The sequence below is a fragment of the Nicotiana attenuata genome, chromosome 9, assembly GCF_001879085.1.
Source record: "Nicotiana attenuata strain UT chromosome 9, NIATTr2, whole genome shotgun sequence".
NCBI lineage: Eukaryota > Viridiplantae > Streptophyta > Magnoliopsida > Solanales > Solanaceae > Nicotiana > Nicotiana attenuata.
This window is the reverse complement of record NC_031997.1, coordinates 50,611,325-50,624,600: the sequence shown is the minus strand read 5'-3', so window position 1 is coordinate 50,624,600 and position 13,276 is coordinate 50,611,325. Positions and strand designations below refer to the sequence as shown.

General features: G+C 34.9%; 2 protein-coding genes across 5 annotated transcripts; one reads left to right on the top strand and one right to left on the bottom strand.

Moving 5' to 3' along the window:
• On the top strand, positions 6,262–8,524 carry LOC109232819. Its single transcript, XM_019398540.1, has 3 exons — positions 6,262–6,378; positions 7,307–7,518; positions 7,822–8,524. The coding sequence occupies exons 2-3, from the start codon at positions 7,350–7,352 to the stop codon at positions 8,379–8,381; spliced, it is 729 nt and encodes a 242-aa protein (XP_019254085.1). The 5' UTR covers positions 6,262–6,378; positions 7,307–7,349; the 3' UTR covers positions 8,382–8,524.
• On the bottom strand, positions 9,008–12,844 carry LOC109232444. Of its 4 annotated transcripts, none has more exons than XM_019398212.1 (4): positions 12,340–12,844; positions 11,647–11,738; positions 9,317–9,858; positions 9,147–9,238 (listed from the first exon to the last, which is right to left on the bottom strand). In XM_019398212.1, exons 3-4 carry the CDS (start codon positions 9,847–9,849, stop codon positions 9,181–9,183), a joined length of 591 nt encoding a protein of 196 aa, XP_019253757.1. In that variant the 5' UTR covers positions 9,850–9,858; positions 11,647–11,738; positions 12,340–12,844; the 3' UTR covers positions 9,147–9,180. The 4 variants fall into 4 exon arrangements, with proteins under 4 accessions (XP_019253760.1, XP_019253757.1, XP_019253759.1 ...); XM_019398214.1 differs by having other exon boundaries at positions 11,647–11,689; XM_019398213.1 differs by having other exon boundaries at positions 12,348–12,844.

Sequence of the window (13,276 nt, the reverse complement as noted above, 5' to 3'; positions counted from 1 at the left end):
ATAATATACTGGTCCAACATAATATGCTGGAACTTCATACACAGGTGCTCCAATCTCCAGTATATTATGCTGGAACTTTCCGTGTGTTGGAGTTCCAACATAATATGCTGGAAGTTCATACACACGTGCACCAATCTCCAGTATATTATGCTGGAACTTTCCATGTTGCAGCAAAATAGTGACTATTTTTTAATAACTTTGAAAATACTGGCTATTTTTCAATTACCAGTCCAAAAATTGACTAGCCCTTGCTATTTTTCTGGATTAATTGCACATGGGATCCGATGGAAGGCCCAAACTTCACGTGGCTTTGTATTATTGAAAATCATATATATACAACAGGGATCCAATTGGACCTGCATCACTGGACAACAGTGTTAGGTCTACACCATCCAAATACAAGCCCATAAAGAAGCTTTATCAAAATAAGGTCATGATTCCCCAAGTAAAAGTTGCACGGGGCGCTCTATTTGATCGCCCACATTTAACCTATACCCATTTTTTTTTAAAACTTTTAACTTGTACCCACTTTTTAAATAACTTCAGCCCCTTTCTCCTCCTCCTTCTCCTCCTTCGTCGTCTTCTTCTTCTTCTTCTTCTTCTTTCTTCTGCTGCTGTTGGTGCTGTTATGGAACTTCAGTTATTAAAATTTTATGTAGACATATCTGGTTCAATGATAAGACGAAAATTTTCCTACACTATTGTATTCCAGTCAAGAAATACGAATGGATCTGCAAGTGGTCATTATTTGGCACCATGTCCTTTTTCACCCTTAACTTCAGGCTGAAGTGAAAGCAATTCACCACAAATTTAGCATCTTGCCCATGACAAGGAAACACCAAGTTACTTGTATAGTTGTATGCAATAAGAAATAAAATGTCCATTGCTTATATAGTGCTGAAGTTTTTACAAATGAACTAAATAACTTCAGCTCTAGAGCTGAAGTTCGACAGTTAGAAAACAAAAATTTCAGGTCTGGAGCTGAAGTTCGCCAGTTACAAAACAAAAACTTCAGCTCTAGAGCTGAAATTCGCCAGTTACAAAAACAAAAACTTCAGCAATGCAAATAGAAAAACAAAACTTCAGCTACTATGCTTAAGTTCAGCAATTACAAACAAAAACTTCAACACACTTGCTACTTCAGGCCCGTCTACTAGAATGCTGAAGTTTTGCGTGATTGCCTTTGTTACTTCAGCCCCGTATGCTTAAGTTATGCGAAAAAGCGGGTACTCTTGCAATTTTTTTGCAAAGCAGGCACAAGTTTAAACGTGACACAAAAAGCGGGTATAGATGCAAATCCCCCTGATTCCAATTACAGTTGTAACCAGTATATTAAGAGGCATTTTTGGAGCGAGCCCCGAGACGAGGCGTATCAAAAATGCCCCGAGGCGATGGTGGGGGCGAAAGTCTCATAAGGTGTATGCCACAAGTTTGGGGTGTACATCCGCCGCCCGGGCGAGCTTTTTGGTTGATGCGAGATTTTGTGTTGAGGCGTAAGCCCAAGAGACTTCTTCAAATTAAATAAAAATTTTACTGAATAAGTCCTTTAACTCATTTCTGTTGTAGTAGCAGGTGAACTCTGCAAAAATCGAAACTTGCAGAAAATGGATGAAGCTGAGTCTGAAGATGTGAGCAGAAAAGATCTTGCATTGCCTGGAAGTATACAATCTCAAATCAAGAGGAAAAATATTTTAGGTGTAGGTTTTGCACCCAAAAATGTACTGGCACTATCAACCGATAGAAACATCATTTAGCAAGTACTCGTAAAAGAATGAAGCATTGTCCCAAGGTTCCTGCTGATGTAGCAGAAGAATGTAAGAAAGCATTACTGGAGTTGAAAAATTCAAAAGCTAGGCAAAATGCTACTATAGAAGAAATTCGAATTGGTGCAACTGGAGGAAGTAATATTGGTGGTGAGTCTTCAAAATATTCGAAAACAAAAACAAGACCTTCGATCTATGTTCTCTTCCGAAGCTTGGAATAATTCTACTTGAGCTAAGAAACATGAACGAGTGAAAACAATAGCTACAATTCTATTTGATCAAAAAATTTGGCCTCATATTGCTTACTGTGTGAGGAGTGTTACTCCTTTAGTGAGTGTTCTAAGGGAAGTTTATTCAGAAGAGAAGCCTTGTATGCAGAGGCGGACTCAGGTTTTAGTCACGACGGGGGCACCACTGTGTGCTAATCGCTAGCGATAAAATTCGGCGTGCAACTCTTTGAAAACTTAATGATTATAATGACTTATCATCCACGTATAACAAAAGAAGTTCTAAAGAAAAGAAAGCACTGAACAAAGAGAGATTTCTTCGCAAAATGGGTGATATGGGACGGGACAATGTTTGATTAAGCATGTTTCGCACTTTAAAATTTCTAGTTTTTTTTTAAATAAAATAATGGGTCAGTGATTAAAAGGGCGTTCAAACTTTAAAGAAATCAAGATTAAGGGTATGTTAATAGTAAAAAAACAAACTAAAGAAGAGTCTTAAACTCTTAGTTTCCACTGCCGATCGAGTCATAGTCAAAGTGATTGATGAAGAAGGTTGTGGCGTGAGGATTTGTATTTTTCTACTTGTGGAGTGATAAGTTGCAATTTGAAGCTTTTAATTATAAGGGATGAATTTGATTTTTTTTTTTTAATTAAGTTGACTATTATGTATTAGAAGTTAGAACTAAACTATAATTGAATTCAAAAGAATAAGAATAAAGAAAAAAATAAAATAATTTGTTATTAAGTATGAAACTACGTTGTATTCAATTAACTAAAAAAATTAAAGATAGGATTCGAACCCATATCATCCAGCAAACAAGGGAATTGAAGCGTCCCACATAACCACTTCTTTCGTCCGACTTTTAGCGTCTAGGAGCAGAACTAAAATATTTATTCTTATCTTACATTCTCACAGATATATTGATGAACTTTAGAAGCATCAAAATATTTCCACAAGGATTCAGATCCTAATTGTGAGTTGCTATATACAGTAATAGTCATCCATGTCACTAATTCTAAGGTTTTACATTCAGTTAAAATTGTTACTATGTATTCTCTCTTGCCATTACCATGTTTGAATCTTAAGATGAAATCTTGTGTAAATCTCATACATTGACAAAGTTATTGGTATTTTTTAATGATTTAAACGGAACACTACGTGCGAATGTACGTAAAAACTAGTAATATATTAAGACAAATAAGGAAATCAGACAAGTTGTAGCCATGAAATAACTTGAGCATGTGGACGTTAGGTTTGTGCATGATATTTCATTCTTTTTTTCTAATTTTTATTATTAATAATAATAGTCCAGATTTATGACATGTTTGTAGTATGACATGATTTCAAAAGAAAATATTATCATTTATTAGTTTTAATTGCCATAATATATTATTAACAATTACACTATTCATCAGTGTAGGAGAAGATCAATTTTCAACACCCAAAAAAGATTGACAACACTTGCAATTCCATGTATTTTAAATTTTTGAACAATTAACTAGACTAGCCGCCCATATTAACGATAATTTTCCCCTAATTTTTTTATGAACTATGATGATCAAATTAGCGAATGGTCCTAGATCCAAATTAAAAGGCCTCATCATATAAATTTATTGAAGCAATCACCGAAATGTAAAAAAAAATTAGAGATATAAAGAACTTGCATTTCAATTACGAGATTCATTGTCAAATATCAAGTTTCTCATACAACTATATGCAAACATGAGTTACTCACATGATTAGGGGACTATGTCATAAAGAAATTCTTAAAGATTTGCAAAAAAAATTATATTAAAAAAAATAAAAATAGAGGGCCGACCTATTATAGCCCATGACCCTCTTAGGACTGGGGTGGGCTAGCCATTTTAATGACCATTCAAATGGTGGATCAGCCAGTCCTAGCACAACAAATTCAAAGGCTCGCGAGGCTTGAGCTGAGCTAGCCCGTTTTGACAGCTCTTTAATTAATAATGGAATTTTTACCTCCTATAGCAAAGGTTATCACCTTATTTATTTTATATAAGTACCATTTAAAAAAATTATATTCTATAGATACCTTTTAATGTTTATAGCAAAATATCTAATTTTGGTTACCTCCTACCCTTAAGCCACTAAATACGCTATTCAGTTACACTATTTTCTTTCTCTCTCTACTTTGATACATGCCATTCTCTTCCCCCCATTCCCTGAAGCAATTAAAATCCATTGAGTTGTTGGTGCTAATTTTGCAATAGGAAAAAAATCAAGAGCAGGAAAAGGAGACTACAACCCACTTGGTTTAAGCAATGAGGAAGTTAGGGTTTCATCAATCTCGTCCGTTCCGTTTGCTCACCTTTTCGATTTTTTTTAATAAAAAACTGTAGTTATTTATTTATTGCTTCACTTTCTTAATTGTTGATAGTTGGTGCAATCTCAGCCATGGCTTGTGGAGTAAATTTCCTTCATAGAGTTATTTCTTATGTGGCCAATGAATTAATCGTCAATGGCCTCGCAAACAGGTAATTATTTTTATAAACTTTTTGATTGAGCTTTGAGTTATTTCTTTCCGTTTAACTTCAAAATTATAGTTTTATTATTCTTTTCAAGTCAAAATTATATTATTATTTTTTTTAGGGAAGGTGACATAAGTTGAGTTTTTATTGAAGAAGTGAGGATTTCTATAGCCTACCCCATCTATTTTGGGACTGGGGAATAAAGAAGAGGCTAAAAGGGAAAAGAAGAAGGTGAAAATGAACGTTATTGTTAGAGTTACAGTTCAGTGATTCAGGGATTTTGCTCAACGGCGGATTCGCCGGAAATTAGGGTTTTTTCTTGAACAAAGACGACGGAGTTTGGGGCTGAGCAACTTGATTTTCTGTTAATATATTTCATTGTATTTATTGTGTTTTTTTTCATTGTAATTCAATGTATCTCGTTGTATTCACTGTCTTTTTTTTCATTGTATTTCAATGTATCCTGCTGTATTCTATGTATTTTCATTGTATTCACTGTCTCGCTATATGCCATGAATGTATTCATATGCTTTTTTTAATTAATATAATTTATATATTCAGATGTATTATATAATAATTTCTCTGAAGATTGCTATATTTTTGGGGTATTTTTCGGTTGAGAATCTTTTTTATAACTGAAAATACAAAATTTGTGTGTTATAATTGAGTTTGTTGAGTTATATTAGGAGTCTATTATGTTAATTGATTCATTTCCATTTAAAGACAGTGTAATCCCCTGTTTCACGCCGTGAATGCAGTCGAATACAATAATTTGTCCCGCTGTAATCTTATGTTTCACGCCATGAATACAGTCGAATACACTCAAATACAACAACTGATTAGATGTACTTCCCTGATTCACGCCTATTTTTGCTACTGTATTCATGAATATAATAGCTTAAATACATCAAATACATCTTATAACCACAGAAAATGTATCTATAATCCGTAATAAAGCAAATGGTATCTATAGATGACTAATTACTACTAAAAGATAGTGCTTTATGAAAATTTCTCTTCAAAATATGTACAATATGGGCTAGGTCGGGTAAAACTTAAAAATATAGGCCATTTTTGCGAAGTCAAGTGTATTTTCTTGTAATTCTTTCATTTTCTTTACATGGATTAAAAAAGAAATAGGTTCACATAAATTGAAACATATGGAGTATTATTTTTCTTTAAAATTTATTTGTGATTACATGCAATTTCATTTTACATATTCCAAATTTGTCAAAGTTACATGCTCATAACTAAGTACAGAATCACCATACCAAACATCCCCTAAGGTACGTTTGGTTTGCGACAAGTTATATTGAAAAACTCAATAGTTTTAGCTCAAATCTTATATTTTTATTAAAAATCTATTTAATATATACAAAATAATTTATTCAAAACACAGTAAACTATCTTTTTTAGAATTCTAAACTCATAACTTCAAAATTTTAGCTACAACTATGTATACCGAAATTGTAATATGAGAGTTATAATACGAGATTACGTAATTATGAGATTATTTTGTGAATATATATTTTTTATAAATATGTTAATTTATTTGATATAAGTATATAAAATAATTTTTGTAATTTTTATAATACATAAAATTTTATTTTTAATTTTAACCCTATAAAAAAAGGACTTTAGAGAATGACTCTTATCCGAAATAGGATTGTTAATCCGAATCCAATATTATTCCAGTTTCATACAATGACACGTTTCACTTCTATTTAAATCTGAACCCTTTTTTGTTAGTACAAAATTACAAATCTACCTATCTTTTTCTCACACTTTATTACAAAAAAGAACAAAAAAAACTCAACAACTTTCTTCGTTTCCCTCTTTTAACATTCTCAACAGTTGCAGGTTGCTGGGTTTTGATCGTTTAGTCCAGGACACAGGTAATTAATTCAATATATAATAGTTTAGAATTTTTTTTACTTTTTAGCAATTTGTATAATTTTTCTGTTTGCCCAAGCAAAATTTTCAGTCTTTTGAACACTAAACGAACATTAAACAACGACGAAGATCCAGTGAAATCTCATTAGTGGGGTATGGGAGGGTAGCGTGTACGCAGCTCATTAGTGGGGTCTGGGAGGGTGCAGAACTTATTCCTGCCCCGAGAGGTAGAGAGGCCGTATTCCAAAGACACTCGGCTCAAGAACTAAACGAACATAAAATTGAAAGAAATAAAAATGTTCAACCTAGGTTTATGGTTTCTGCAATTTCTGTTCTTTATCTTTATACAAATAAATAAATAAATCATAGTTTTGTAATTTGTATAATTTGTTTAGCATGTTGTCCAATTATAAAAATTAATTGTACCTTACAATAGATATTCCGAAGTGGTATCATAGATTCTATGCTCTGCTATAATATTTTTGGATAACTACTTTTAACTTTTTTATTTTACATTCAAAATACAACCTTTGGTTCCTAGCTTTTTTGTAATTTATTTAACATGTTCCAAATTTTGGAACTTTTATTTTTTAATGTTGTTGGTAATTTGATCGATTTTGAAGTTAATTTCGGATCATAAATCTCTAACTGAATTGTCAATATTTCATCTGTATGATCATTTGAGTTATTATATAAATTGGTTATGTTGTTTGTCCCTTATTCTGCATTTACAGTCAAACTTATCTATAACAGTCTCGTTTGTTTCGAATATTTTTGGATGTTATAGCGAATGCTGTTATAGAGAACATATATTATGTTGAAATTTGGTTCCGGAAAAGCTTGGCTTTTATAGTGAAGTGTTGTTATATAGCTATGCTATTATAGAGAGGATTGACTGTATCTTTTTTTTTTTTTTTTTTTTTTTTGCAGCTGTTAAAATCTGTGAAAGTAGTATCTATCTAACTGCAACCATATGGGTGATGTTCTTCCTCTGTGTGCCTCTCTCCGTGACTTGTCCCTCGACATTGCAACCGTTACCTGTGAGAAGGGCAGGCAGAGCTTGAAGACTGTGGTTTCCATTTTCAATAAGTTAAAGAGGGTGTTTCCGGATAAAGACTATGTTCCATCAACCGGTAGTAGTAGTAAGTCTTTTTTACCTAAAGATTGGCATTCTTCACTTGAAATTTTGAAATATATCGCATACCAACATATAGTTAATTTGGTAGTGTTAATACTAGCAGGGCGTTCCATCAATCCTAGCATCTTTCAAATTGTGCTTTTAAAGATAAAATAGCAAACTGAAGAGGGGGGGGGGAGGGGGGGGGGTACAAACCTTTCTCAGCGCAAAGTTGCATTCTACAATTGTGCTGGTTCATAGTGCTCGATCTTGTACTTCCTTAACTTTCTTTGAGATGCTGAATATGTTTTTCCCGTGTTTCTTTCAGGGCTTCTCAGAGAGCGTAATGACATATATTGGCTTCATTTTAGTAATGTTTCCATGCTGAGCATGGTCGCTGCATTCGTGCTATTAATGGGTGATCCAAAAGTTTCCATGATCTCCATTATTTTTGAGACGATTGTCCCGATGTGTTGCTGTATAATTCATATGATAGCGTTTTTCACGGTCATTTATTGGCATCGCGACATGCCATTCCGGTTAATTGGCGCCAAGGCAAAATTTATGATCGAGGTCATTCCTATGATAATTGCAGCAGGCCTGCATCACCTTTTGGAGTTCAATTATGGGTATCTCGCTCTATTAGTATGCTGCACCACATATTTCTATATCTATGCCCACTTCTTGCACATAGCGTATGATATTGGGGGAATAGACGTATTGCTGGGATTAGTAATGCAGGTTCTTGGTTACATGTTGAACGTAGAATTGTTAGTTAGAGCTTTAGTTTTGAGCTTCTGCTTTGGTTTATCTTTCTATAGATACATGACATATCGTGCTCCTGAAGTACCTCCTCATCATAAAAAGGAGTTGGAGCTGCCTTGTTGATTTGAATGTGTTTGTAGAGGGACTAATTTCGTCTACATTTATAAATTATGAGCTATTTTTTCCCTTTTTGTCATGTAATGAGTCTTTGATTCACACACATTCGTTCTAGCCGGTTATACAAGTTTCTGTATATTTTTCTGGAATGAGTAATGGGTAGCCAAATTTTATCGGTATGAATATGTTGTAGTTTAAAGATAGGTGAACAAGGACAGCTCATTGAAGAATGTTACCCCTCGGGCTGTCTAACGCATAATGAGGAGCTTGAAGTTGCATTTAGCTCATTTCCGGATTCTGTTTCTCAGAGTCATAATCGATCAAGCATCCATGATTGTATTTTTTTCTTTCGTGTCCGGAGGCAGGTGAATCCTCTGCCTTCATCCGAGATAGTTGAAGTAGATAATATTCGAGTGACAGCTACCGAAAAGGTGTTAAAACAACGGAGTAGAATTCAAATATTTGTATGGTTTTGTGTTTGACAGATAGACACGATGAAAGGCTTAAACAGGGTGGTGAGCAAAAATCCGTGGTGATACGAACAAATTGGACAAAACAGCTATCAGCTTGAGAGAGCATGTCCGAATTTTATGTGCCTATCAATTGACTTAAATCGACCAAAAACATAGATAGAAGCCTGAACTTACTTAACTCATGACCAATTAAACAGTCAATCTCCATTTTACAGCACGCCCACAATCAAGTTGTTCTCTACAACCTCTACCTATTAACTTGGACATGATTGAAGCCAATTAACAAAATTAAAAAGTAGCAGCTTTTCTAAATAGTGCCCTAAAGAACTCCACTAAGCATCAGCACCAGCACCAGTAGACGACTCAACAGCATCACGAAGGGCCCTCTTCCTACAAAATTAACAATATTAAGATTTAACACTAACTCAAAATACAAAAAAGAAACACATAGGTTATTTATGTCAATACCTCGCAGCAATAGCAGAAATAGTCCTAGTCTCCATATGGGCTCTCGTAAACATAAGGAATAGGGATAGTGCCATGGCAGCCCAAGTCTTCCAGGAATAGTGATAGTCTCTGAGCGAGATACTAAAGGCCAGTATGCAGAATGGATAAAATGATCCCATGTCCGTACTGACGGGCCTCAGCATCATGATAAGGGAAAAGGAGCCCACCGGTGCACAAAGAAGCACCCAATAGATACAATCACTGATAGGCTGTCTATCATGCAGTAAAAGAACAACAAAGATACATGAAACTGGGCCAACTAGATTGCAATACTTGACATACTTCCTATTTTCTAGAACCGGAAGCTCCCCACCCTCAAAAAGGAAATTCGCCCCCATCAAACCAAAGGCCATCATGAAACTAAATGCAACAATACTATACTCGAGATGATGTTGCTGAACAAAAGTACCATCAATAAGCAGAAGAAAAGTGATGGCTGTGTACATGGCCAGAAAAAGAGAGAGCCATAGCTTTGTTTCGGTTTCCGTCTTCATTGTTGGGAACTGTAAGATAAATATTCCCACATTTTAATCCATTATAAATTTTAAAAAAAGAAAAAACAAAGAGATTTAGGCACTAAAACAGCATACAATCATAGCAACACTCAATATTATCGCATTACAAATTCTAACGACCACATTTCGGAGCCAAAGTAATATGAACAAAACTCAAACAAGAAACTGTCTAAACACCACTCAGTTGTTCGAATTAGAAACCTAAACTCTCCTGCATCTCAAAAGGATTTTTTTCAATTTTTGTTCTTAAAAGGGAAAATTAAAGTAGCAAACTAAGGAAAGTTGAAATATTTTTGTAGTTTTTCTTTTCATTACTCTTTTTTCAGACTAAAAGAAACTCAGCTCCAGGGTACTTATATTGAGAAAGCTTTAGCATTTTGCACGTTTCGAAACTCTGAGGATGCTATTCTTTAGCATATTGAGAAAGTTTTATTTTTGTTTCTCATGCGATGTTCAGTATTCGCTTTGGGGCCGACAAATCCGTAAAGGGAAAAGTGTTCTGTAACAAAAAGAATTTTCATTTCTAACGCCTAACCCCGAGACATCTGATTAAGAATGTAATATTCCTATTTCAAGTATTGACCAAGGACTAGTTGACGTGAAACTGCTGATTTTAGTAATTGATAAATGCTTCCGATGGATTTACTTAATTACTAAGATAGGTAGGAGTAGGCTTCACAGTATCGTGAGTTATACATGAGGAAATACTCACGTTCAGACCTCAACCAGGTCTGTTGTAAACATTTGTGGGCCTACAATTGAGCCCAAATAATGAAATAGTGTGGAAACCATTGTATCCCCAAATTGGGCATGCAAGCCTTGTTAGGCCAATTAACAGGCCCAAACTGGGGAAGGCTAAATTCACAAATTCCTACTCACACGAATCCAGTCACATTTCATAGCTCACAAAATCTTTGGACAAGCATAGATTACTTAATGTTATCATCAGATTACTTAATGTTATCATCAGTTCCTAATTAATAACATCCTAAATCATAAACTCGATCATTATGTTTAACACAAAATTATAACAAAAGCCCGTTGAATAATCACGGCGAATTACATGCACTCCAGCTTTAACAATAAAATTCTACACAGAAAGCAACTATTTCTTCAACCTTCATATATCAACAATTACTCCACCTAAACTTCATTTAACAGATGCTAAACCAAAGTGATCTTCAGATCTAAATCCTCCATCTCTTGTATTCAAAATAAATCCATAATGTGATTGCAAAGTACATTAATTAGTTCTGAAATTAATCACAACAGAGCCGATTTTGTACCGCGAAAACTCCTGTAATTCCATATAGATTTGACAGGACAAATCTAGCCAATTAGAGGGTACATACATAACCCAATCCAGCCTTCATTAGCAGAATGCCTCTATTTAACAAACACATGAGTAACTCAAGCAATGATACAGCACAAACTGACTTTAACAACATGAATTTCATATCCTAATTGACATATTATATCAGACTCAACTACAACACTCATAGATTCAGCAAAAGAAAGAAAAACAGGCTCTGTTCTATACTAAAACTGGAGCAACCGGAATTAGCATGATTAGCTAAAATTCACAACAATCCTTAACTGAAAATAAACATCAAGGTAAATGACATAAATATCATTTTAAGCTATCTCACTATTTCACCCATATTGAAATCAAACAATCAATGTGAAACCATGATTTGAGCAAATCAAATGCAAGAGATGTTTAAGCATCCTTGGTCATTCAATGAGAAAATGATACAAAAGAGACTTGAAACTGACCTTAACTGCAGAAACAACACTGAAAAGAGCTAGACAAGGCCCGCTGCAGATGAGAAGAGTTCAACCAGGCAGAATCAACCACACAGCTCCAACTTTAAACCCACAGCCAAACAAAAATCCAGAAATTATTGAGACAGAATGATAGGAACTCCAATACCTTTTGAAATTCTCTTTTCTTTTCAGTTTTTTTTTTTACTGTGAGTCCTAATTGTATGTGAGTGTATTACAAAAAATGAATTTCTAATGGTAAAAGAGAAGATCCGTCTATGAAAAATGAGGGAGTGTCGTCTAAATTCTGCCCTCAGGAGTGTATATAGGTGTTAGAATAGAGAGAGGGTCTGACAGGGAGGGGAATATTTCACCGTGAATTTAGAGAAATGAGAAGGGAGGGAATATTTTGCAACTGAAAAGTGCCAGGTGTTACTTCACACTATCTGATCAGGTCTGGGCCAAGTGCCATGGCCAAATGGCCCAAGCCAGGCCCAATCCGGCTTCAATAGGAGAAAGCCCAAAAGAAAATCAACACAACAAATACTATATTTTGAACTCTAATTATACTAAATGCTGACTCTTAATTAACCTAACTCAACATATTAACTATTCTAATTGATCATGCAAATAAAAATAAAAACGTAATTAATCAATCAAAAGAAACACAATCAACAAACGAATAGGAAAAATGAGTGGATATACCGATTTACCCTTAAGAAACAGCCATCGAAGCAAAAATGGCGGACAAAAGCAGAGGCAAAATCTGACCGGACTAACGTGGCCAAGTGATGAGTCAAAAACTGCCATCAATCGATTGCTCTTATCAAGAGCAATCGACTGATGTCTATTTCGAACCCAAATGACCGAAAACAAAATCCAAACAGGAGCGGCTAGGGTTTCCGACGGTCCAAGACCACCGTGAAATGGTAGTACCCGTCGGGAGAAGTCGATTGGTGTTGGCATTTAATCAAAATAGGCCGGAATTTGGGAAAAATTAAAAAGGGGATGAATTTAGGTTCCTAGATCTGCTATAACTGAAATTTCGGAAGGTTTTGAAGGATGAGGCTAGGGGGTATAGAAAGAGGAGGTGCTGGAGATCATAGGGTGAAAATTTGGGTCGCTTAGGAAACTGTCCGCCGCCGTGAGGCGATTTCCGGCGATGGCGGACGGCTGAACGAGGTGGAGAGCATATGAGGTGTGAGAGAGCGTCTTTGGGTAGGGGGTCTGGTGGTCTCGACAGTTTTATCAGGATGAAGAAACAGTTCCCAACCGTTAGATTGATGGAGATGAAGGGTTTGGATTTTCTGTAGGAAAACGGCGTCGTTGGCCTTGGGATGGGACTGGACCGGATTTTAATCCGGGCTTGGACGTGTTGAGTGATCTGTGCGAAAACAATAGGCTCAATTTTGATCATAAATGTTTAAAAACAAACCCCTTCTTTCTTCCCTTTGTTTCAACTTTGTTCAAATGGCCACTTTAGCGAATTACTCTAATTGAATCCAATTTACACAGTTAAACCATTTAACTACTTCATCTAGGAGTTGACTAATTATTCAATTAAGATTGTGATTTAACAAACTCGCTAATTAATTGAAACTAAAAATGCAAAAAACAAGAAATAATTAATATATTTTATGTA

Excerpts from the sequence above, each read along its gene's own strand:
- LOC109232819 (XM_019398540.1), top strand. The coding sequence starts at position 7,350 with ATGGGTGATGTTCTTCCTCTGTGTGCCTCTCTCCGTGACTTGTCCCTC. Across the intron at positions 7,519-7,821 it reads TCCATCAACCGGTAGTAGTA|GGCTTCTCAGAGAGCGTAAT; the intron begins GTAAGTCTTTTT and ends TGTTTCTTTCAG.
- LOC109232444 (XM_019398215.1), bottom strand. The coding sequence starts at position 9,849 with ATGAAGACGGAAACCGAAACAAAGCTATGGCTCTCTCTTTTTCTGGCC. Across the intron at positions 9,239-9,316 it reads ATTTCTGCTATTGCTGCGAG|GAAGAGGGCCCTTCGTGATG; the intron begins GTATTGACATAA and ends TTAATTTTGTAG.